The following is a 26,941-nucleotide window of genomic DNA, read 5'->3' on the forward strand; positions in this document are numbered from 1 at the left end:
AATATGCTTATAAAATCTAAAAGTCCCCACACAATTGGAAGAGTTTGTTGGACTTATTCCTTAGAGACTTGAATACAGTACATGTAAAAAAAAAAATTAAAAAAAAAAGAACTTCATAAAAAATGGATGAACCTGCATATGACATTACAGAGACAAATCATAAAATTATACTTTCACCCCATCAGTTGTACAAATTTTATGGCTAGGAAGACAGATTCACCCACACTTGTAATGGAATCCTGAGCACACCTACTGCTTATGTGGACACTGCATAGCCACAGCTAGTCCTGGGAGAGATGGAACAATCCCACAATAGTTTTCAACTCCGAGATCCTAAATGTTAGAGGGATCACTATGGCAAACAGCATAAATATGCTGGTTCAGCCCAAGGCTGGACAACCTCCATGAAGCAGGCCAAATTCTCAGCATTCCAATCCCATCAGATAATTTCCAGGAGAGACAGCCCACGGCTGCCCTCTTCCAGGCCGCTGGAAAGGTTTAAGTGGCCAAGTGTCTAATTTGGTCTATAAGAAGCTATTCCTTTTTTATTTATTCTGGAGAACACAGTGTTGTGGAAAAAGCAGGTAGAAGGTGCTGCACTGGAGGGCTCGAGATTAGGTTTGGGGTTGGGGCCTTCCAGAAGTGCTACTCTACTGGAGTGTGATTTGGGCTAAACCAACCACTCTCCAGTCCCTTGGTTTTGTCACCTTGGAAAAGAAGTGATTTTAGTATCAATGATTCCTTTCCATCCTAACATTCTCCTTTCGTGTTTTTGACAGAGGCAGTTCCCACATCCCAGTTACCGTATATGACGGCAGTTTCCAGCTTTTATCTCAGAAAGATACCAACACATGAAGAGAAAAGCAACAGAAATGTGATCCTTTCTAACTGCCCTGAAACTCTGAACAGAAAAAGAGTAACCAGAAAGATTCTTATACATGTAATTTATAAAGATTTTTATTATATCTATAGTTTTCAATTATAATTATAGCTATTTTTTTTAGGTTTTGGTTTCTCCAAATTTGTTGAGTGACTCTGTTGTGTACACAATGCACTCCCCAGTTATGAAACCTATGCTCTGATCATTCCAACTCAACCTCCCTAAAATTAAACTTCAAGAAGTGGGGATTTGAAGAGAACACAGACTCCTCTGTTTTATGAAGCCATCACAGCATAATTTCGTCTTTTAAACTTAAGCCCTTAATAAAAATGTTTATATATCACACACGCTTAATTTTATATTAAGCTCAAATATATAAATAACACACTCTAACAAAATTACTTAAAAGCTAGCTTGCTAATGCATATCTAGAATTCTAGACCAAGTGAAATAACCCTCATTGATTTGATGGGTTTTGTGTTTTTATTATTTTGTTTTTGTATTCTTTAGAGTAAAACTTCTTTATCCTCTCTCTCTCTCACTTTTTTTGCAGGATTATGTTTATTTTCTTCTGTCCTATATACAGGAGAGTCAACTCATATAATGAGCAGCTTTTAGAAGGAGTGAGGTAGATTTGGAGGTGACACCAGTATGTCATATTTTAGCATAAAAAGCAAGTTACAAGACAATATGTTTGGTGTGCTTTTTCAGGACATTTCACTTTAAAATATCATTTCTTGAAGACACTGATTCTGGGAAGAACAAAGCCTGACTTAGCAAAGAGTATGGCTTTAACTCCTTCAGAAAACCTGTATTATTTCTTTCCTCCTAATCCCAGGGAATGTGTGGGAGGTGAATACTTGCAAATATGCTGGATATGCTGGACACCCATAAGTAATTTGGCTTGCCTATATGGAATTTTCAAAGTGATTCGTGCTTCTTTTTTTTTTTTTGATAGCTATCTATTGAGCTCATGATTGATTTGCGCATAGTTTAAGATTCAGACAAGGACCTATTTTCTTCTCTAATGCTTCCAGAGTCTTAGAAAAACTATACTAGAGCAGATTTGGCAGATTTTGTCCTCTTCTTTCATCTGATCTACATGAAAAATACAAGCAGCAGGATTAAAAAGTTTTAGATACCTAAGCCAACTTCTCTGCTCTCTGCTGGGCCTCCTGACACTTTGGAAAGGGAGAATAAATTTGATAAATGGTTTTCAATACATATTTCCCTTCCTTTCTTTCTCTCCAGAGCTGTCAACCAAGGAGCCTCAAGTTATTTGGACCACCTTCAAAGGCCTGTGTGTTGAAAATGGCTTCCTAGTTTCTGTAGTTAATTATTCTAACATCAAGAAATCTCTCTCTAAAGAGAGTAATGAAGACAAGCACAGGCTGTGAAAAGTGTTCTGCTGGACCTTACCATGCATACAGTCAGTGCTTCAAAAGGCCTTTGTGGGGGGAAATGAAGGTTTATTCATAGTGTTCAACTGTGTTGTAGCAGGGGGAGAATGATATTTTTCACTTCCAGTAAAAACTGCTTCATATATATAAAAATACAGACTGATTTTCTGTATGTTAGTCAAGTCAAAAGCCTTTTTTCAGAAGGCTTTGCCCAATTTTGTTTGTCACATACATCCATGCCAGGCTATTACTCCAAATTCTTAGCCATCATTTGGTATTAAAGAACTGGTTTTTACTTAAGATCTATCTGTTCAGGCAGTAGGAATTTGAGGCTGAGGAGGGGAGCCTTTTAATTATTTCATTCTCCTTCTTGACCTGACCTCATACCTCACTGTGGCCTCGGAGGTTTCGATTGAACGTTTCATTTGATATAAACCAAGATAAAATCTTTGTTCACATATAACACTTTGAGGGAAAGCAGGATACAAATACCAAGAATTCCCAGACAAAATTACAGCTGTCACATGTCAAACACAGGCCTAGACAGAACACTCACTACCATGCAACACAACCTTTTCCTTGTTGCTGGTTGTTCTTACAAGCTTTCAAATATGCAAAGAAACATACACAGAGCCACTTAGTTATCAAGCATGCTAAATTTTCAAGGCCACAAGGAAGGACTTTCTAATCACATAGCGATGCCCCATCACCATCCGGCTACAGGATACCTTTATAATCAAACGCCGGCGAATAACTCGGGTAGTGACTCTCCGTTCTTCCTCTGAGCTCGAATCACTCTCACTGTCTTTCAAGTCCTGATAAATGCATTTTTTAGTATAATAATTTTACCATCACATTTAAAATAAAAGACATTCTGAGAAGGGAAATCAAAAAAGAATTACTTTCACTTGCTGGTTTTCCCTGCTAAGGAAAATCATGATATGTATTTGTGAGAATCTTTAAAAAAGTTTAGATGGAAGAAAATTTTGAGCAGGATTCTAACTGAAATTCCTCTGTATATGTGTGTATATATGTGTGTGCATATAGTAATGGATATATTTAATTACACTGATCTGTATGTGCATATATATGGTAAAGATCAGTGTAATTAAATAATAAAAATAATAATAAGAGATATTTTGGCATCAGAAACTATATGCTACCAATTATTAGTTTGAAGAAAAATTAATATTCATTTAAAACTAGTTTGAAACCTATATTCACTTGACCTTTCATTAAAGAGGTATAGTATGTCTAGTTTCAATGAAATTTTGGTCAGATTTGACAACTTTATCAAAAGCTATTTGAAATTTGTAAAAAAGTAAAGAATTTACATCAGTATAATTTGCTACATACATTTATAACAGGAATTTTTAGCAGTATAATTGGCACCTAACATGCAACTCGTACTCAGTAAGGGTTTATGCAAATGAATGAAAGAATAATATAAAACATGTGAAAGCTTGGAGTCTTATTTTAAAGAACTGATGTGGAAAAAAAAGAAAAAAAGGGGCACCTGGGTGACTCAGTCAGTTAATAAGTGTACGACTTCAGCTCAGATCATGATCTCATGGTCTGTGAGTTTGAGCCCCACGTCAGGCTCTGTGTTGGCCAGTTCAGAGCCTGGAGCCTGCTTCAGATTGTGTGTCTTCCTCTCTCTCTGCCCCTCCCCTGCTCTGTCTCTCTCTCTCTCTCTCAAAAATAAAGATTAAAAAATAATTTAAAGAATTGATATGAAATTAGGACAGAAAAAACACCTGACAGACAAGAATATGGCATAGACAAGAATACAGTAATTGCACAAATATTAATTTTTAGGCAATGAGAATGAAGAGGAATTACCACATAGTTCATAACTCAAAGGGAAAAATATCTTCAGTTTCTACTGCAATGTCATGGTGAACACTATTTACTGAATGATTTTATTTCAAAATTTAATGGTGGAATTCTGATAATAATTCTGGTATTTTGTTTTCTAAGTTTGCTAGTTACCCTGAATCTGATAGTCTCAGAGATAGAAACTATAGTTAATATCCATTGGAAAAATCAATGGCAGTGTTGGTATCAATAGGGGGGAAAAAAGTAAAATTGTTACAGGAGGTATCAGTGTTAGCTAATGTGATTTATGGAATGTTTCTCAAATAGATAATAAAGTAGGCCATTTTCCACCAAAGGTATAGTTAACAAATATTTTGAAATATTATAGTAATATCAATCTTGACTTTGTAAGAAATTTCATTTGAACAAAATACCCTACTAAATAACATGGTGTCAAAAGGAAAGAGTTTTCAAGTTCCTTATTCCCTGCAAAGATCTACTGGCTGCTAAGTTCCTTATGAAATTTGAAGTTTTTTTGAAAAGACCGTAAATTCAGAAAACTTAGAAGGATCCAAGTATTGTGAAAGAAGGCCCTGAAATGGCTCAAAGAAGCAGAAAAAGGGAAGGAGTTCCTATTGTGGGAAAAAAAAAAGAATTTCTAATTTTCATTCAGAGATCAGTAGATTAGATGAAGAAAAGAGAAAAATTCAATCAGAATTATTCATAAATAATTACGGATCGTAAACTGGGGAAGATTTTCACTTGGGTAAATTAAAAAGCAGAACATACATTAATGCAAACACTACCAAGCCTAGATGTCAAGTATGTTATAATTGACATAATTATAAAAATAGAAAGGGGCCATTCGGCCTGTGTTTTGTTTCCACATTCTCCCTGCTAATCTGAAGGTGGAGGGTAGAGAGAAGATTGTAGTAGAATCTCGATCAGGATTCCCTTTAAAGAATTCTCTAGAATTGGCAAAGAGGGTAACTAGGAGACCAAACAATTTTCTTAGTACTTCTTGCCATGGGTCACTGCTTTGAAAGAGTTGGAAAGTAGCAGAAGTTTACCTTGTAACAGCAGGCAGTCATCCGTGTAAGAACCGCACCCGGACTTTTGACCTGATTTTTTAGGGGACAAAAAGGGGGCTGTTTTCTGAGATCATACATCAGATGACTTAGTTGGTTGCTAATGCACTATGGTCTAGCCACAAAGGGCACATCCTGAACATTTTTGGATTTCTTGTAAGGTTGGGTTCTTAAGGGAATCTACTTAGACCAATCCCAAAAGCACAATCTCATTTATAAGAAACCTTGAAAACATTTTCTAATAGCAATTATGTTCCAGTACTGATGAACTCAACTGAGTTTCCATTCAGGGTTAAGGCTTTCATTTTCAAACCCTCTTTTGCCCTCTCCCTGGTTCCCCAATGGCCAATGTGTTTGCATGTGTACATATAAGAAGTGTTTATTTACAGGTATATGATCATTTGATTTCAGACCTTTTCTATGGATTTTAATAGGCTTTATAGAATAAACTTTCATAGTTAAGACATCACTATGTTATCACTTCTTTCTCTATTTTGTGGACTCATTTTAAAAGGGAACATCCAAGGTCGCACTGCGTAAATATACTAGAATGAACTGAAAGAAATCAATATTCAAAACCCATTTGTCGGGAAGTGAAAGGAAGGCCTTAGCATTTTACTTCCCCTCACTTTCCCTCCTAACATGCAGGAAAATGGTCAAAAGATAGCCTGCAGAAGGGAAAAGGAAAGGATATGATTAGTTGATAAGCTGATAATTAGCTCCTGAGTGACTGGGAGTTTGCTATTAAAGTTTTTCTAAAGCAGGAGTTAATCATGGACTCAATATTTTACAAAAGACTTTTTTTTTGTCCTACCTAAAACACTGCGGTAGATCTTAAGCCAACCTGATGTTTTAGGGAAAACTGTAGGTGCTACTGTTCCAAAGATGCCCATGTCTCAGTCTACGCCCACTGCGCAGTTCAGGAAAAGACACAATAATGGAGAGAGCAAAAAGCAGTAAAAAAAAAAAAAAGAATGTAGTAAATAGAGCTAATTTTTATTTTCTTATATCCATCTATAATTTCAGTTCTAAAGTTTTTAAGTTTTTAATATCTAAAAATGATAAACCTCAAAGAACGAATAAAAATCTATTAGATGGTACAAGAACACGGAGCACAAAGTGCAAATAATTCTGACAGTAAGGTTTTCAAATTTCTAAAAATGAATATTAAGATAATCATCAACTTAGATATAAAAATTATTAAAATGAGACCTCTAACTTCCAATTTCTAAATGCTGTCAACCCACCATGGTATATACCCACCTCATTTTAGGCTTGGGCACTATGTTTCTCCAATTTTTAAAACAAAACACTCTTTTATAGGGTAGAGCTCTTAGATGGGTCACATGCTATAAACTCTTTAAATTATGCAGAACCACCAGAAAAGGTCTGAATAATTATCCCCCTTCCATAAGAAAGAAGACTGGGTTGGGAGTTAGGAAACCTAAATACCAGACCAAATTAACACTGGACCTTAAGCATAACATCTCTGTAGTTCTCCTTCCTCCTGAAAAATAGCTGAATTGATGCTGCTTGCTTTTGCCTTCTCAGTGAATGAAGGTGTAATCCAATAGCATATGTTCCACCTAGCACTTTGTTCAGCCCCTCCATTAGTGTTACATTTACAACTGGGTCATCATAAAGAACCTTGGGCTCAATGTTACAAGACTAATCAAACAAAGCGAAGCATCAGGACTTTTGGTTTAAATGACAGTGTACCGGATAACTAGATGGCATACCTTTTGCTCAGACCCACTGGACCCTTCTTCTTCGTGCAGGTTAAGCCTTGGCTTGCCATCTGCAGGGGAAGTCCTACTCATCTTTTTCATACTGACAGGCACACAGGGTTTAGGCTCTTCTATTACAAACTTGCTGGTTTCTTCTAGAGCTTTCTGATAGGCGGCTAGTGATGATGCTGGTTCCTCAACACGACCAGATCCATGGATTTTTGGTTTCAGAGTTTCCTTAACGCTCTGTTTCCCTATATCATTTTGGGATTCTGGAAAGTAAGATTTTGTCTTTGCTTCTGCAGTGACTTCTGCGTGGCTCCCATTTGCTTCAAATTTTCCAGGTTCTCCTTTGAGATATGAGGTAATGGAATCTCGACACTGATCAGGGCTGCAAAAGAGAAGATGTGGAAATTTACAATGCCAATACATGGCTGAAAGTGGGCTTCAGAAGCTCTAAAGTTTTCGCTAGCATGTTGTAAACTACTCTTGAAGGCATAAAATAGAAAGACATGAAAAATATGGTCACTGGATTTCAAACTGTGAGGGTCTCTCATGGGTTTGGGTTTTGGGGTGATGAGGTGCTACACAGGGCCCCAGCTCTGCCCCACCCGACCTGCCTAGCTATGCTGTCCTTGTTTTTGTTTTATTTTGTTTAATTGCACTGCAATAGCTACTTGGATTTGAGATCTCAGGAAGTCACCCTGGGAGGTTCATGGGCATACCTGGAGTTCCAGAACTGCCAATCTAAGGAGGAGGAGATCTCCAAAGGCTTTAATATTGCCAGTGAAAAAACTGCTGGCAGAGAACAAAATGCATTCCTTGAGAGCCCTGACATCCCCAAGAACCCCATGTTCCAGTCTCTGGTTTTCCAATTGTGGGTCTTGCCAGCGTGCCTTTGCAAACCACGATAGCCTTGCTTGGGTCTCATCTTTCTTGGCTCCTGACCTGTGCTGACCCCCACTGGTGAGCAGGGTGTTGTTGCTTACCTGTTGCTTCTAGGTCCTGTGAGGACTATTTTCCTTTTAATGAACTATTACAAATCTTTCTCTTCCAACACTTTCTTTTAAAGTGACTTCTAATTTTTACTGGTATCAGTATGGGTTTTGTTTTCTAGCTCGTGCATTGTTTTTAGGGTCTTTGCTTATTATCTACAGAATTTGGAAGGCACTGATTAGCGCAATGCAATGTTCTTTATGTATTGTGTATGTCTGTGAGTACGTGTGAATTCTTATAAATCAAATTGTGATTATATAAAAATAAACACCTATCCATAGCACACCCTATTCCATATGTATAAGTGCAAACAGTCCCAGCACACTGCAAAGATGCTGTAACGTAATTGTATCTATTTCCTGTTATGTAACTATAAATTAATGTGACTATATTAGAACACAGACATCAAAACTAGTACTATTTGTTGTCTTTGGTAGGGTGAGCACAGAACTCTTTGGTCTTATTCTTCAAAAAGAACTCTGTAAACTCCTTTTTTGCAAAATGTTACAAGCTCCCTCTTTGGGAATTTTCATTGAGCAAGAAGCTTTACCAGTCATATGAAAATATTAAACATGGTTATGAAATAAATTTAAATTGGATGCAAAAACACCTGAGGTTATCACTAGTTGCCACTGAAGTAAGTTATATTTTAGTCTGATGTATGAATAAATAAAAATAATGCCATCTATTACTGACAGACTACTTGTAGCAGCCATTTGGTAGCCATTCTATAGGCTTCCTTCTTCAATCTGTAAACCTGTGTGAGGAAAGTAGTAGTATTCTTATTTTTAAAGTCAGTTAAAGTGACGTTCTTACAGCTTAGAAATTCACCCAGAGTCACAAAATGCAAACCTAATGCCAGTGGGATTTGAACCAATGTCTGAAGGACACTAGACTCTTACCTTTCTAGAGGAAGTCCAGTATCAAAAAGAACCAGATTCATGATTAGGGAATTATTTTGGTTGTAATCAAATTTCTATCATGGCAATATTATTTGGAGTGAAGAATTACATATGACTTTTAAAGTCTGAAGTCAGGAAATCATAGAAAGGTTTGTATTTCTAAAAGACGTGGAGTTTTATTTACCCCATTATTTTGAAAGCATATTAATTACTAGCTTTGTGAAAAAAATCAGACAAGTCACAAACTAGAAAAGAGTAGTCTTCTAAAGTAAACACAGACATCTTTGGCATGCATGTAAAACTTTTTACATTTTGCTTCAGGCTATCAGTAGTTTTAAGAATTAAATTGAGTTTCGTGTGAGTTTCCCTCTCCAGATTAGCAGAATGAACCAACCTTTAAAGCAGGTATTATCCCCAAACTGGAATGGTAATTTAGAAAAAGAGTAAGTGCTAAAAAGTAGGTTTTAAAACAAACTATTAACATGTAATCTTATTTCGCTTTCCTTTTTTCTGCAATGGAGCCATACCTGTCATCCAGTCTTTCTAGTAACCCACCGGTTAGTCTTCGAGCTTGAGCAGGGGACTCTAGGTTTCCACCTGATGTCTCGTTCTGCCAACCTGCAATTGAAGACATTTCCAGTTCTGCTTGCTGAACACGTTTAAGAATAGCCTGTACTTTTTCTTCTGTCATCTCCTCAGACTCTACGCCTTCTTCAAGTTGAATGTCCTCAAATAGAGATTTGAGTTTTTCTTCCGTCATCTCCTCATCAGGACCAGATTTTCCTTTCTCTTGCTGCTCAGAGCTTACTCTTACTTTACTAGTTTGTTTCAGTGGCTCTGCTGGTTTAACATCTTTTGGGACCCCAGCCATACTTCCGAGGTATTGAGGATACTCACTCAGACATACATTCTCCAACTGGCTCTCATCTACATCCACTGTGCCAGGCATTTCTGTTAAAGGCATTGAGTCTTCGAGTTTGCTGTCTTCTAAGGAAGTGTCTTCTGCAGTTACGACTGGAGGTCCTCCATCTGCTGAATGCTCTACGTTCCCCTGGGAAGGCACTAGCCCATCACTCAGTCTACTGGGGGTTCTAAGGGGAGACTCTATGCTAGAGATATCACTAAAATAATCATCTTGCTGGAAAGGGGTGGGTGGTGTGTAGTGCAACCCTGTGGGAGTTTCCAGTTCCACTTGAAGGGAAGGATAACCTATGGAAGACAGTACATTTGGACTGACTGGAATGAATTAGAGTACATCAAACAAAACACATGGAATGAATTAAATTATATCAGGTATGAAAATGTATGATGAGTTACAGAACAATGTTCATAAATTTATTGGTTTAGTTCAACTAAATGTAACACAATGAAATAAAAGACTAGTGCAAACTATAATAAAACAGAACACTAATTAATTAAGATATAAATGGTTTCTATCAACTTTGATAATTTTAATACAGTAACTTAAATATACAGACTAATTCAATCTAATAAAAAGTTAGCTGTCGTTATATAAAATACATTTATTCCACGGTCAAATTTATTAGCTTTCTACTTTCAGCATGCAAAATCCATATGGTGGTGGACTGCATACAGCAAACCACAATTGTTATAATTAATTACTTATAACTCATTTGAAGAGCTTTACATAGGAGCAATGCTACCCGACTCTCATTCTTTTTCTTTTTTTTCACATAAAATTTACAGCGAAGAAAAATAAATTTAATCTTTGGAAAGAGATTATTATTAGACTTTAGAGCAATAGCACTGGGGAAAAAAAAGTCTAAAAAGATGTTAGGAAAAGGATTTGAGAAGCAGATAAAGTAGAAAAGACTCCAAGGAAAGCTTTCAGGTGTCATAATGTGACAGAGATGAAAGACTTGTGGTGCACATGGAGGTCTTAGTGACTTTGGTGATGCGGACCACTCAGAATCACAACTCAAAGAGAAAAAAGAAATGATACATGACAGAGACAGGAAGAAAGCCATTTGCAAAGAGCTCTCTGAATATTCACAACAACACTGTGAAACACCAGCCTGCTCAGTGGGGAGGTAGGGAGCAGTTCCCTTGTTTTAACCTTCGCTGTGTGGACAAAGGGGACATTTTTCTCCTTCAGCAGAGAAAGAAGTGAACAATGGTCTGGTCATGGTGAGGAAAGGAGGCTTCATAAAAGTTCCACCAAGAGGAGAGACAGGAAAAAAAAGGCAACCAAGCACACTTTCTGAATTAATGGTCTACAAAACTAAAGCCTAATTTTCCCATCAGTCCACGACAAATATCAACTTAGCTTTTGTGGTAAATTCAAATTACTGTAGGTAAGTATAGTCACCTATAAACCAGAATCTTATTGAAAAATTGGCTGACATTAACTGAGGTTCATAATCTGCACAAGTGAAATTTACTTCATATACACATTCCTAAATTTTCCTACGAATTTTTAAAATAAGAAATATAAAATATTAAGATGTAGCCACAAAAAGCCCTTGGGAATTTATTTCATTCTATTCTGATTTTAAAATGTTACAAATAAATAAAGCTTTCAATTCTATTGACTATTTCCATTATTTTCTGGTTATCCTGCTTGTTCTTTTTTTTCTTTTTTTCTTTTTTTTGCTTATTAGTTCTCTTAATTTCTTTTCCCAAAAAATAATATTAAAAGATTCCATAAACTGTAACTTGGCAATAATTCAGAATTTGATATAATGGTCTATCTTTAGTGCAAAGAGATTGGTTACCATTATATGGTCTCACATATAAGACAAGGCCTTGAAGAGAGCTTTTTTCCAAGGTTCTTTGGTATGTATGTATGTATGTATGTATTTAAGTAGGCTTCACAGCCAGCATGGAAACCAAGGAGGGGCTCACATTCACAACCCTGAGTTCAAGAGCTGAGCTGAGATCAAGAGTTGGATGCTTAACCAACTGAGCCACCCAGGTGTCCTGCCCCAATTGATGGTATTTATAAGCTTATAAAGAAACCACTTTAGACACTATTGCCCATCATGTTTATGTTATATGGATAATAAGATATGCTTTAAATTTTCTGTTAGTTTTAACGTTAGTAAACAGAAACTTTTTAAGAATTTGCCATCTTTGCCACATAACATACGTAGAACTAGAAGTTACTGACTCTTGTTAGTCTAACTTTGCCAGTTTAAAAACGGGGAAAAATGCCATAATTTTCAAAACTTGGGATAGAAAAGTATCCCTAGCTTTTCTTCCTTCCTCCACACCATCATCATTTTTTACTCAAAATTCATTATCAGAATATGTTTCCATTTGTAAAGGAAGACAAACACCTTGAAAAACATAGTAAGATATTTGTTATCCTTTACTTAATACTTTGATTAAAAAAGCCCCAATTTACATAGGAAATTGAAGGAAAAATGATAATATTATTATATAAATTAATGTAAAAAATGAATTATGTTGTTAGTGACATCTGTGCTTATTGAATTAGAAATGACACCGACTTTTATATATCAGGCACGGTTTTTCCAAACAATAAATGGAAGCATATGAAGTTAAAATAATGCTAAATAAGTAAAACATGTTTTTGAGAGCTGCATTAGGCTTTTTCAGTAAGCGCTTAAATACTTGGTCCCCAAACAAGATTTCACCATTTTATTTAACAATTTGTGTACTCTATGCTTAAACTTGACCCAGTACCTTGGTTATTTGGTAAAAATAACTCACAATTTGGTCTTACCAATATACTAATACAAGAGTTCACTAGTTTTTTAGGTAAATATGAAAATGACAACCACAATGCATTCTCTAGATACGAAATTTTCTTCCACTTGGTCATGTAAAAAATTTTCAAATACCAACTATTGAATATCCAACAGTTAACTTATGCTTTTATACCTCATTATGTGTATTTTATGTAACAGACATTTATCAAGTTTGTTCTATCAGAGTGTTTATTTCCAGACTCTGTCAGAGAAGATGCTGTGAAAATGAGAAATGAAGTCAAGCAAATCACAATTTAGTTGGTTTTAAGTGGCTGCCTTGTCCTCCACACTTTCAAAGTTTATCAAATGATTAAATAAATATGAACGCTAAATTCAATTACCATCAACAGGGTCATGGAAAACATTGTTCTCATCTGCAAAACTCCTGGTGCCTGAAATATTTCCATAATCAAATATCGGTCCTTCTAGCAGAGTCACTATATCTATTCGATTAATTTTTGTCAAGACCGAAGTTAAGGCATCAGCTGAAAAAGGAGAAAAGAGGGTTGAAAACCCGATTAAGTGATTTTCTTCCAGTCACCACAATATCCACACAAAGGCACGGCTTTCTTGACTCTCCTAGAGTTTATTCAGCTCCTCCTGACTGAGCTCTGCCATGTCACCATCCAGAGGGCTCAGAAAGCCCACCATTACAGGGAAGTCATGTTAGGGTCTCAAGAATCACTTTTGAGAAGCTGTGTGTGATGACGCCAACATTCATTCCACTGTAAGATGCCGAGCAGATGGGCCTCAAAATAGCTAAACTCCATTTAGTTACAAGGAGATCTAATAAAATTTTAAACATGTTCCTCTCCTTTCAGCCTGCCAAGATAGATCACCCTCATATTTGACATTGACCATCTTAACGGCTTACTGAGGTCAGGCTGACCCTGGCAAACCCACAATAACTTACTTCCCATTGTTGTGGGTTGGCACTGGCCACGGGACAGCACCACCCCTCCCACCACCCCAGCAAAACTAAACAAAGTCAAACCTAAAAATATTAGAGACTTCTCTGCCAGCACATATGAAGCTGAATAAAATGATTTCATCCTATACCTTCTTCCTTCCTCTCCCTGTGCATCCGTCCCCAGCCACAGCAGTAGCCTCAGAGTGCTTCTGACTACTACCCCACAATTTTTACAGCTACAATTGTATTTTCATTTTTGATGGTCACAGAGAGAACTAAAGACAAAATGCAAAAAAAAAAAATTTTTTTTCTACTATTTGCTTTCTTAAAAAGATTCCCAAAGATAGATGTTTGGAATATCAGTGTTAAAATTAAACAAGTATAACTTTAATGACTTGCTATTACTTTATGATTACTCTGGTTTCTTAACAGTAGGCTTATCTAAAACATTGGATATATGCAGTTGTGAAAGTTAAAGTAATATAATTTCAGCATACTTGTAGCATTTTTTCCGTCTCTGGTAACCCATTTTTTTAATAACATGAAGCTTTGAGAAATTAAAGAATTTGGATTTTCCACACGTATTTGATTGATTTCATCCACTGAAAAATTCAGTTCCCTTGCCAGTTCTGTAGAAAAGAAAAAGAGTTACTAAGATTTCACATTCTACTTTTATCACATATGTTTCATAAAAGTAATGCTCAACTGCCACACAAAAAAAGAAAGGAATTTTATAGTAAAACCCAGTCCAGCCTTGAGCATTAATCTTTATATGCTTCATTTTACAGGAAACTGTGATCACACACAGGCTGTGACTTAACTCTCTGGAGATAATTACTTAGTTACAATTAGATTCCCTCTTGAGAGATTATTTTACAAAGAATTCTTGATCTGTACAAAAAGGATGCTGCTGGATTCTTTTAAGTCATCCAAATTATTCTTCACAATTTGTGCAAACCTCACCTAAGATGGGTAGGGATACACAACTCATAAATATGGCAAAGGGGGTGCTGGTAGCATGACTTTAGGAATTCCAGTTGGGAGGTTAAATGATGACTCCAGACCAGACCGTTGTCTATGTTACGGTGTCACTTGTATAACAAATACAAGGGAAATAGCTTTGTGTCCATCTCAATGTCTATACCCATACGCTCAACCTCATTAATCAGAGTGTCTTTGGGAAGACACGTGTGAGCATTAGTAGCTGTCTTGACAGAGGGAAACTAGGAGCCAAAGATGAGAAGGAGCCTTACTTTTCATTATATGTTTTTTGTACAGTTAAAAGAATTTCTCAGGTATGTATTATTTTAAGTGATTATAGAAATAAATGGGAAACAATTCTTCCCATGGAAAGGGAATTGTTCAAGATTCTACCCTGGTTAAATATTTCTAGCATTTGGCAAAATGCAATTCAGAGGCTCAAAAAGGTCCAGATTCTTTGGTCAAGTGATTTCACTTCTGGAACTCTATCATGACTATACATTGAGTTGGACACAATGATTTATACACATGAATGTTCATCTCAGGCTTGTACCATTAGAAAACTGAAAACAATCCAAGTGTTGAACAAAAGAAGAGTTAATTAAGTTAATGCAGTGGTTTGCGAACTGTTTTGATCATGGCCTACAGTTAGAAATACATTGTATATCATGATGTTTATATAAATGAAACCAGATCTTTAAGGAGTAAAACTTAGCCTTAATACACATAATATACAGACATATCCCCCCCCCCCCATTCTATCCTATTAAAAGCAAAACCAAAGGATGTATTGATTTCATGACTCTCTAGTACACTGTGACCCAAAGTCAGAAAAACACCATTATTAAGTATGTATATTGGATCTTATTTATCCATTAAAATCAAGACCATAGAATATGTAATTCTGTAGAAACTAGGTAACCACAAATAAAAGAGCAAAAAGTTACATTGTGTATATAACATTTTAAAAGCTTTTAGACAAAAATCAAAGTACATTGAGATGTTAACAGTGGTTCTGAAGGACAGAATTAAATTTTGCTCTTCTACATGATAATTTTTCTAATAATCTTCATTGAGCATAGGTAATTCAAATTTACAAAAGTTAAATTTAAGTTTTAAGTTCTTTCAAGTCCTTTGTGCTTTAAGAAACAATACTCCTACTGTCCAACAAACCCTTATGATCCAACTGTATCCTTTGTCTAGTGACCCAGCAAAGAGCAAAGACACACTGCCACTAAGAATTTTACAACGTTATGGCTTTACAGCACATCTTCTCCTGAAATGTACCCTGATATACTAAGGACTGGATTTGTCTAAGGCAAATAATGAATAGTTATGGACATATAATACTGCACAATCAACATTTGCTCCAGTATATTCTTAGATTACAATGTCCGATGTTAAAATATAATTATTAATTTTATGTAAGCAAATATTTATACATAACAAATTGCTATTAACTCTCAACAAGCTTCCAAGGATTATGCAGACCACCTGTCTTTTCAGAGTACTACTGGCTCCTCATTGTTAGCAGTGGGCCTGAGAGCAGGGGCTGGGTGGAAGGAGACAGGAAGGTTATTAAGTTGGGGGTGAGGGCAGAACTTAGGACATTTAAAGGAAGAAGATGTAGCTGACCTTGTTTGCCATTATCTGGTTTCATATTCTCCATTTTAATAGCATATAGATAATTGTTTCCCTGAGTATAGAATATCACTGAGGGTATACATGATGACTTAGATGTGACAATGGTTAACATTTCTATTTTCAGCTATTATATTTTGTTGCTGTTGTTGTGTGTTAAACACAATACAATCAACCTTAAAAACTTAAAATTCTTCTGACTCATGTGAGGAGGATTTTGGGGGCCCAGTTAACATCAAAACTACAAAGCAGAATCGTTCAGTCGACACAGAATTTTATCTTCATCTTTAATGAAGTGAAATCAAACTAAATATTCATTTTCTTTTTTTTTTTATTTTTTTTTAACGTTTTATTTATTTTTGAGACAGAGAGAGACAGAGCATGAACGGGGGAGGGGCAGAGAGAGAGGGAGACACAGAAACGGAAGCAGGCTCCAGGCTCTGAGCCATCAGCCCAGAGCCCGACGCGGGGCTTGAACTCATGGACCGCGAGATCGTGACCTGAGCCGAAGTCGGACGCTTAACCGACTGAGCCACCCAGGCGCCCCAAATATTCGTTTTCTACACACTGATCATAAACAGTTTCATTCACTTTACTGAACTCAACTATTTTTGTAGTTTGAATAGATTTATACATGTGTATCATGCTTTAAGAAATTATAATTCAAATTTTAAGCTTCTGTCATTCTCTTGTTTTCTTCTTTACGTAGTTATTGAAAATGATCCTTGTTGTCTTTTAGCAAAGTGATAAAGATTTCCTTTGAAATAAATCTTTGGGCATAAAAGTGAGTCCACTTAAAAGGAAAAAAATATCAGGTAAATGTACATACAGATAACATGTGTAGGTCATAAAAAGTGTGAAGATGACCTCATGAATGATTAAAATTTGTGAAACCAGGGCATGGATTAATTGAACTGTTGCTTAAGAGAGCTGCCCTCAGGGCATAAACCATGTTTAAAATTTTGGATGATTTAAAAATCATAGGGCTTAACTGCGTTTTTCTTTATACCAGAAAAAAAATTTACCACTAGGTAAAATGTTATCTAATATTACCAGAAACGGCAGTGTGAAGAAAGTGCCTACATTTAAGGTAAAGTGAGATTTAAATTTCTATTCTTGAGTGTATGGGCTTTGAAAAAGCTTTGAAAAACACGGTATATAAGGTATTATCGGTAATCATCTCTGGGTTGATAGAATTACAGATGATAAAAATGTTTGCTGGTTTTTTTTTCCTTGTTGCTTGTTTCTGTTTTACATAATGAACCCCTTGTGAAAGACAAAGAAATTAAGAAACTGTATTTGTCTCACTCAGTAGTGTATACACTTACCTGTCCAACTAAGTCCCAGGTGGTCGGCTACTATTGCCATCCTGATATCTGTCCGTTCACATGGACTCTGTGGACCTACGATTTACAATTTCTTAATTAAAATAATCATCAAGAAAGACACGATACTGGAAAATGTTTTTTAGCAGTACTCAGATTTTACAGAGAGACTAATGCTAACACTGTACACTTACATGTGTCCTAGTCACCTACATGAACACTTCTCTTTTCACATGGCTCACTTGATTGTCACCTGCACCGGCCAGATGTGAGACTACATGGATGCTCAATGTGATGGAATCGAACATGCTGACGAGCTAGCTACTGGACAGCGGTTACAGAATCATTGTGTCGGTGAAAACACCATGATGGGATCTCAACATCTCTGCTTTTACTTTGACAGAATCATTATTAGTACATTAAAGAAAAAAAAAGTTGCTCATCTTGAATGACACCAATGTCTTCAGCATGCTTCCCTAGCTGTCTACAGTGTCGTTTGGTTAAAAGGGAGGAAGAAGAGTGTATAGACAGCACACACAGATGACAGTGACAGAATGAGAAACTACGGTTAAGTCACTTCACAGGCAATCACGACAGTTCATGCACTAGGGTCTACGAGTCAGAAAGTGTTTACAAACTACGCTCGCTCTCCGGGATGTGAGCAAAGAGTGCTCGAGAGACCTGACTGCCTCCGTTCTCACCAGTCCTTCTACTGCTCCTTTTCCCACTGCCGGCCTTTTCACTCTTTGATTTTAAAGGTGCTGCCTCTGTTTTCTTATCTCTAGCAGACTTCGTGGTAACTGAAGGCTGGCCACCCCGGGAAGTCTCGGACAACGACGTGTTTCTTGAGGTACTGTCTTCCTCATCGGACAACTCGGACTGCATCTTTTTGTCTTCTTCAGAGAGGCGGTCCACAAGCTTTAAGGTCTCACCACTAATTCCCTTAAAATATTCAATGGAATGTTTACATACTTCCTTAAGCTGACTCTTCCTAACTTTTACTATGGCGGTGGTGGTGGTGGTGGTGGTGGTGGTGGTGGTGGTGGTAGTGGTGGTGACACAGGTGGATCTTACCTTTACTGGCAACTTGGATGGAAGCTGTTTGGCCTTGCCTTTCTCTGGCTGCCCTTGCTTTTGTGTGGCACATGCTTTTCTAACTACATTATCTCTGTGTGTGTCTTTTACTGGAATTCTGGACTTTACATCTACACATGAAGAAGAAATAAGGGTTTTGGTTTTCTCAGATTGACTGACCTGCTTCGTTTTACTCACTTTCATGTTTGGCATATGACTTGGTGGGCAGATATCTTTTGGTGAAGTGGCCTTTATGGGAAGTTTGGATTTTCGCCTAATCCCTATCGATTCCTTGGTCTTTGGCTGCTCTCCAAGAACTTTCTGCTTATCTCTTACACAGTGTCCTTGCAGTACCCCTGTCTTTTTTCCTGATGAGATTTTCACTGGATTAGCTTTCTCTGTGGTACAAGTGGGTGCAGAATGTTCTGTCAGAACTATATTACTTGTAATGTTATCTGTCTGTATAGTGGAAGAATCCAAATTGTTGTTGTTATTAAAGTTATCTTTCTGGAAATCATGTTTTTCCTGGGGCCTAGTGCCCATGTGGCTATTGGCTGTATTTGAAATCATTGGTATAGTTTCATTCTCTAGTCCCTGACAACTGGTCATCACAGCTTCTATCTTATCTGTCACTTCTCCAGGGCCTTCTTTCTTCATGGTCATGGTGGATGCAGAAATTCCCATTTTTATAGGCGTGCGCAACTTGGGGTCAACTTTAGAGGTGCTAGTGGCTGCTGCCGATTTCTCCAGGGAGCCACTACTGGATGTGCCTTCCTGACACTCTCCGCTGGTCGGGATGCTGGGGTTGGGTTCGACTGGAGGTGCCTCTACATTTCTCTCTAGATTGGTTTCTACAGTGGTGTCCCCTGACTGTGGCTGTGGTGTGGCAGTGACCATACTTTTATCCCCTTCCCCCTGGTCCCCTGACTTCCCTTCAGAAGTATGCTCACCAATCTGGAAAAATTGGAGCCTCTCTTCAACAAAATCCCTCTTGCTCATGTCAATTGCACCACTGCGAGTCATCTCAAACATTTTCCCTTCGTGAAATGGGAAGGGGTTAGGCTCACTAGTTGGGGTACTTTCATCAGTTGGCGTTCTGGCTGGCGTTGTATCAGGGGTTGTTGCTGGCGAGCGGTCTTCCACAGCCAGACCAAATGGCTTAGTTTCATCTTCCCGTGATTTACTGTCAAAAACTTCATCATCCCCTCGGTTATTAGACCAGGGATCAAAATCTAGACCTTTGGTAGCTACTGTTTTAAAAGGAGTGGCAAATTCTTCATCTACTTTGTAACTGAAGTAAGTATCAGGAAACACTGATCTGTCAGGATGTCTGCCTTCTAGAGTGAAAAACTGGGCCCCTGATTTCTGATCAGTCTTATCAGGGGTCCTTTCGGATGAGGAACTTTTAGAAGGTGGCTTATCTTCGTCTGGTCCCACCCTTCCCTCCTCCTCCTCGATAACTTCAAGTTTACTTTGGCTAAAGGAGCGATCAGCTGGCTTCAGAATGCCCTCTGTGTTCCAGACATCTTTCTTGATTTCCATGGTTTGACTTGGGAGTTTAGAATCACTCTCTGTCAGGCCATCATCTTCATCTTGCAGGTCATAGCCATCCAGAGAGTCGATCTCTGTGGCATCTGTGTCATGAGAAAACTCGGCCGTGGTAGCAATGGAACACTCTGTGATGGACTGGTCATTGTTCCCATTCTGGGCGGTTTCATTCTGAGGTGAATCGAGGCCAAGGCCAAATTCGTTATCTTTTCCAGATCCATTGGTTTCCAATTCTTTCTGGTTGGAAGCCTTGTCAGCAGGAGCTTTGGATTTGGTCATTTCTTTTTGTTCATCGTCTACTTCCTTTAATTTGAAGGTGTATTTTTTAACTGGGACTGGCTGATAGATGGACTCATCATCGCTCGAATCGCTGACGTCTGCCCCGGGAGGAACTGGAGAAGGTGGCTGCACTCTGATGACCGGTTCAGCCAGCTGGTACTTGTCATGTTCATCTTGCAGACTGACTTCAATCATGTCAACCTCTCTTTCAGGGAGATAATGATGCTTCTTATCTGGCTCCATCTGGTCTGCATCCAGTGGTGGAGGAGGGGGGAACTCAATATAGGCAACTCTACTGGTTTTGGGTCTTTGGTTAGAGTCTTTGCTCGCATCGGTAGGCATTTCACGCTCCACGGTTGCTTCCTCCACCGTAGTCTGCTTTAGGGAGGCTGACTTGGCCTGCTCCTCCTCCTCAGATTCCTCAGAAACCTCAGGGATTGGGCTGGGTTTGCCTGGTATATAAGCTATGAGCGAGTCTGGTGTCTTAGACGTGAATTCATAACTCACTTCCTCTGAACTGGGTGTTTCCGGGGTTAAAGGGCTTTTCCCAGAGCTGTCTAGAAAGGAAACTTGTTCTAGAGTGTCGTCTTCTGGACTACCTTGGGGAGAAGGAGGCTGCTTCTGCTGTCTAGTTGTATAAAAGGTCCCCCTGGTCTCTTGTACTGTCTTACACTCCTGACTTATGATCTTTTTTACACTTCCTTGTTGTATCTCCTTTTCATACTGCTTCCCCACCTGTACAAAACTGACATAAACAGGTAAAGTTTTTATGTCTTTCCCTCCCTCCGTCTGGGCTAGTGGAGCAACTCTTTCCAATCCATCAAGGGGACTGTGGTCAAACACATCACTAGAGGGAGATTCCTTTCCTGGGCTAAACTCTAAGGAATCAGGAGATTTGGTGGGAGAGGTTTCAGTTTCATCGAGAGGAGGGCACAAGCCTACGTAACTCTGGCGTTTGGAAACCTTGCTGATTTCTGAATAGGTAACTTTTTCATCTTCTATAGAATTAAAGTGCTGTGTCTCGACTGTCTCTTTACTCATACTTGATGGGGACAACTTTGGTGATAGTTCATGTTGGGGGAACGTCGGCTGCTCGCAAAAACCGTCAGGAATATCAGAAGACAGTATTCTCCGTCCCTCTGCAGCTCTGACCGGGATGTGTGATGCTGCTGAGCTCTCACTCCTCCTGGAAGGTTGTTCCAGAGATCCACCTGGCCGTTCCCCTTCTTTCACAACATATTCCCTATATAAGACCTTTTTGGAGGGAGATTTTACAGTCATTTCCTTAATTTCCGAGAGAGACCCATTTGTTAACAACTTGTGTTCTCTCTCAGTCACAGACATAAATTCACTCCTTTGATCAACAATCTTACTCTCAGGGTGACCAGTGTGATTCTCTCTTACATCATGAACAAGTACATGTGAAAGTTTTTCTTTCTGCAACTTATTGTTAGCAGCTCCAGAACTTTCCCATGTTCTAAAGACCTTTTTGTCCCATGGTCCCTTAGTTGCTAAATCTGAGGTTACATGACATGCCAAGTCTTTAGCCTGTTGCTCAGAAAAATAGTCAGGCATTGCTTTACTTGACATTTCAGTTCTCTGTGTCTTCACATCCTCGGAGCCAGAATCATTTATGACAATTTCATTGCTTTGGACATGCTCATCTTTAGCTTTCAGGACCATAAAATCATTTTGCACAGACACACTTTCATCCGGGAGGTCTATGGCCTTCTGCTGCTTTTCTCTAGCAAAAACTTGGTAGACAGGCAGCTTGCTCTCCTGGATTTTTTTGACTGGGATTCTGGATTGGCTCTCCGGCTTTTTGTCTTCTTGAGACATGTCCTTACTTTTTGCCTGCGCGCCTTGTTCGAATTTTAATCTAATGGAACTGAGTTTGGATTGTTTGAGCTGAAAGCCAGACTGGGGCCCTTCTGGTGCTTTGCTCTGCGAAATGCTTTCTTTGGCTTCCTCCATGGACTTGCTGTCCTCAGGCTGTTGGGAGAGAACCTTCTTCTCTGGGCTGCTCGGCAGACTGGATTCTTTCCTCTCATCAGCTTTGGGGAAGCCTTGTCCATCATGGCCATGCTGCCTTGCCTTAACCCACTCATCATTGGATGCCAACAGTTCTGTCAGCAGTACCTTCTCGGGGCTGCTACTGGTAGAGCTTTGAGAAGAGTATTCTTTACCATTTCTAGGGCGTGGCTTTTTCTCTGGGGACTGCAGTTCATCATTAAGCTTTTCGGTTTTGTCACGAAAAAACTGTGACACTTCAGTCAGTTTTTCTTCAGCTTCCTTCACAGTCCTGTCCACCCTATCTTCATATATCAACTTCTCTCTACCTCTGTCTAATCTGTCCTCAGTAAAGCGCATCCACATGGCATGTTTTGGACTACTAACATCGCCAGAATAGTGCAACACTGTCACTTTATCAAAATGCTCATCTTTAGACACTTTACCTACACCATTTTCAGACACATCTTTATAGATTTTGGAGAGAATTTCTTTTTTGGGGGCAGTGACTACTTTTTCTCTGGACCGCTTATCAGACCCCTGTAACTCTGAGCTAGGGGGTCCTGCATGGTCTGTAACCGATTCCTCGGTATCAGAGTGAGACACATCTAGCTTTTCTGACAGAAGCATTTTCTCAGCAAACCTGTAAGACTCCCCTCTTAGTTCTGACAACTCATCGTCATGGTATTCTATTGAGTGTTGACTCAAAAGCTTCAATGTTTTATAAGAGTCATCAGATATGAGTTGAGCAGAACTAGGGCGACTATCTTCTTCTTGGGACACAGGTGTGTTTACTCTGGAAGACTCCAGATAAGAAGGCAATGACTCTTCAGCAGTGAGTTCTTCTTCTTCTTGCTGACCCTGTTCCTCTGAACAAGGAAAAGCATCGTGTTTTTCTGGCAGAAAATCTTTTAGGTTAATATCTCCCCGGGATAAGTCTTTCTGATATACATACATTTCCTTTTCTGGATGCTTTTTGGTTTCTCTAATAATGACTTCAGTGGGCTCAGCTTGGTTACCTTTTTCGATGTGGACTTCTATTATACGCTCCAGTTTGGGTTTCATTTGGTTGTCCTTCTCTGCATGCTGGGCTGAGGTTTCAGCAGCAGACTTGTGAACATCTGGAGGCACTGCCGACTTATGCTCAAACAGACCTGCCAGTTCTTTGGAAGGGTCCCGCCCAGACTGAAAGGCCTTCATGATGTCATGGACTGACATGGTTTCTTCAATTCTTTCAGAGGCACCTTCACTGCCTGGTGGAGAATGATAGACCATTCTGGTGGTTGTGGTTATGTGAGTCTCTTCCTTAACACGCATGCCTTTGCTCAGAACCCGACTGTGGTCGTCTTCTTCACCGTTGGCTTTCATTTGAAATGCTTTCACTTTTTCCTTAATACTAGAGGTGGTGGGCTTTGGCTCCAGTTCTGTAAAAGTAGGTGAAGGTTTGGGTGACACCGGCTCCTCTGGTTGGCCTGGGGGAGCATCTCCAGCCGAAGGTTCATAGCTCCTGATAACATGCACCACTTCAGTTCTTGTTTCTGTAATGACAGGAGGGATGGGGACTTCGTGAAAAAGTGGTTTAGGGCCAGTGCTTTCAGCACTCTGTGGGGCTGAAGGCGTTTTTTCACTTCTTGTTTCAAAGCCACTGTCAGACAAAGGGCTTTTGTCTTGGTCATGTTGAGAAAAGTCATCCGGAGACTCTAAAATAGTATCTGTTCCAAAAAAGGAATCGGCCATTTTACACAACTCTTTCTCAGAGGTGGAAGGCCTCATGGAGGCTGGAGGCATTTTGAGTTTGTGTTCCTGCAAAGCGATTGCTGGCTTCAGAATCCTTTTCTGTCTCTCTTCACCATCCTTCTTTGCATCCTCAAACTTGTACTTTAAATTTGTCAACGAACTACTCCCAATATCATTTGTTAAGTAGTCAATAACTTTGGTCAAGTTATAATCCTTCTCGGAGGCGGCTTTTGCTTTCACTTGCACTCTCTCTGGCAGAGTTGGGGAATGGATCGTGGCAGCTTGTTGTCTCGCTTCTCTTATTTCTTCCGAACTAAATTCTATCCAGTCGTCTTCGGGAGAGAGTCCTTTGTCACTCTTTGGTGATTTGGGTGGTCCTTTATTATCTACACACACATCTTTTTTAAGGATTTCACTCACTTTCACCAAGTCTTCCTTTACTTTCTCAACGATTTTGAAAGGTTCTTCATCGTCAATTCTCCCTTCTTTCGGGAGTTCGGGTTGGAATGGCTTCTCCTCAGGCACGTCTGTTTGTAGTATTGCGGTCATCCGCATGAGGTCCTCTTTCATTTCAGCCACGTCTTTTAATATCTCCTGACTGGAAGATAAAGAAGATGGTGTAGACAACTTAAGGGCAGAGGGTGCAAGGAACAAAGACGACTTAACTGGAGATGAAGTTCGATTGAAATGGGGCTGAGGACGTGTCTCCGTAGTCAATGTTTTAATGGGTGACAGCAAGGCTGCTGCTGATTTTGTAAGTGAACTAGAGTCTGGAAGTTTCTTTAATGCTGGTTCTGGCAAAACATTGACTACAGAGTATACTGGCACTGTTATTATAGATGAAGTTACAGATGAGGTAGTTGCAGATATTGATGACCCAAGGGATGTATAGAGTGCACTTGCTGAAGGAGTTCTTAGAGACTGAAAAGCAGATGGTGCCGAAGAAACATATGACCTGAGTGGGGAAAATGGCATCGCTGTCGTGGTAGAAAACACTTTATCGACTGTGTCAGTGGCTGCGCTAACCACAGAGCTCACAGAGTTTGTAGCCGTAGAAATTTTTTCCTGTAACGTGGCAGTGGCTTTGCATCCATTAATTAAAGTTGAAGATGACGGATATTTCAGGGGGGAAATAGATCCATTGACTAATGCTACCTCTGCATGTCCAGGCATCTGTTTCACAGGTGATGAGAGAGAGGGGGCCATTGTAACTTTAGCTGATGAAATGACATCAACTGCTGATTTCACTGGAGACACCACTGACTTTAGAGGCGAAGATATTAGCGGTGCTGCTGATGTAATAATTGACTTAAATGGCAAACTTGAGGAATACATATTAATGTTTGATTTGGGGGAGGCAGGGGGGGTCATAGTAATTGACGACCTCTCCAGAAGAGACCCCGCTGTAGTCACTGGAGAGGTTCGGGAGGAAAACGTAGAATTGGATGCCAGCCCTTTTAAAGGCGAGGACTCTGGGACTGTGGGAGCTCTAACCAGGGTACCAGAGGAAACCTGGATATTGTACGGAGATTGTGACACCACTGTTTTTATCGGTGAAGAAATTGTCCGAAAGGATCTAATCGGAGATGCCACATCACTAATGGATTTAACTGAAGATGTAGTCGACGCGCCTAATGTGGATTTGATTGGAGAAGGAGTCGAAACAGACCATATTGATTTTAACGGAGAAGCTGATGGCGTATTAGAGGAAGAGCTTGATAAGGAAGTGAAGCCTGACTTGGCTGGCCCAGGCACTGTGATCGGAGCTGTTGTCCAAGACTGGTATGGTCTTGTAGAAAAGAATGGCTTGTATGAGTAAGTGGTGGGGAGGGATCTTGTTGCTCCTGCACTCCGTTCAACTGTTTCTTAAATTTTAAAAATGAAATCAAACACAAAAATCAACAAAAATGGTTGAGAAACAGAGAGACCAGAGAAAAAAATTGGTCAGTAAACTTTGAAATATTACAAAAGCAAGTACAATTGTTTGCATGATTTAGAATGGAAGAGGCAAAACGAACAATTAAGTAAAAGAGGAAAAAAAAAACTCCACTGACATAACCAATCCAGAATTTAAAAAAAAAAATAAACAAACAAATAGAAAACAGAGCAATGGGAAATGAAAGACAGAAAAAGCACATCGCAACCAAATAGGCCAACAATGAAAAACAGAAAACATGAGGAAAGAATTAATGATGAGAAAAGTAACCACAATGGAAAACGGTTCCCTTACTTCCTATTGACTTTCTTATGTGCTGGTTTCGAAAGATCAGCAGCCATTCTGTTTTGCCTGTATAGGTACACGTTCATTTTGTGCAACCATATAACTTTCATTTTAGTAATTTCTAATGCTCCCTCTCCTTGAACCTTTCGGTGATACAGATTGCACCTGCTCAGAACCATATCGATGTGTGCAGCTATACATTAAATATCTAGAACTCTTTTTTTTAGAAAACTACTCAAGCCTATTTCATGCAGAATCCAAAGTAACTTTTATGTGACAGGCAACTGATTGCAAACCGTGAAGCCACTGGATTTTAAATCTGTATCTTCCATGCATGATTCGGTTATGCTTCACACCCATAAAAAGCCAATAAGAGCAAGAAATTTTCTGAGTTAGAACTTTAAAAGAAACAACAACGAAAAGGAATGTTTGCATTTATTTTTTCCCATGCAGCATATTCCTTTTGGTGAGGAAAAAGAAAATGTAATATGAAATGATTTAAAAATGCATGTGTACATACACACAAAGGGGGGAAAAGCGGAAAATATGGTTCATGGTTACCATAAGCAAGCAAAGCAACTGAAAACATCTTATCATGCGCATTATATCACGGCAAACAAGCCAATGAAGTAATACAATTTTTATGCCATATTATGCACAATATATAAAC

At 38.8% G+C, this 26,941-nt stretch overlaps 1 protein-coding gene across 5 annotated transcripts in view; it reads right to left on the reverse strand.

Moving 5' to 3' along the window:
- ANK3 (ankyrin 3) overlaps nucleotides 1–26,941 on the reverse strand; it is a 679,804-nt gene that overhangs the window by 18,513 nt on the left and 634,350 nt on the right. For 3 of the 5 annotated variants that reach the window (XM_027062065.2, XM_027062066.2, XM_027062067.2), the window contains 6 exons: nucleotides 17,406–17,480; nucleotides 13,953–14,084; nucleotides 12,887–13,030; nucleotides 9,709–10,020; nucleotides 9,339–9,429; nucleotides 6,926–7,304 (listed from right to left, as the gene is read on the reverse strand). In XM_027062065.2, the coding sequence (XP_026917866.1) occupies nucleotides 6,926–7,304; nucleotides 9,339–9,429; nucleotides 9,709–10,020; nucleotides 12,887–13,030; nucleotides 13,953–14,084; nucleotides 17,406–17,480 (1,133 nt within the window). Of the gene's footprint in view, nucleotides 1–3,008; nucleotides 3,096–5,168; nucleotides 5,220–6,925; nucleotides 7,305–9,338; nucleotides 9,430–9,708; nucleotides 10,021–12,886; nucleotides 13,031–13,952; nucleotides 14,085–17,405; nucleotides 17,481–18,103; nucleotides 25,916–26,941 lie in introns of all 5 variants that reach the window. The other 2 variants (XM_053207647.1, XM_053207648.1) reach the window with 2 other exon arrangements.

The sequence above is a fragment of the Acinonyx jubatus genome, chromosome D2 (genome assembly GCF_027475565.1).
Source record: "Acinonyx jubatus isolate Ajub_Pintada_27869175 chromosome D2, VMU_Ajub_asm_v1.0, whole genome shotgun sequence".
NCBI classification, from domain to species: Eukaryota; Metazoa; Chordata; class Mammalia; order Carnivora; family Felidae; genus Acinonyx; species Acinonyx jubatus.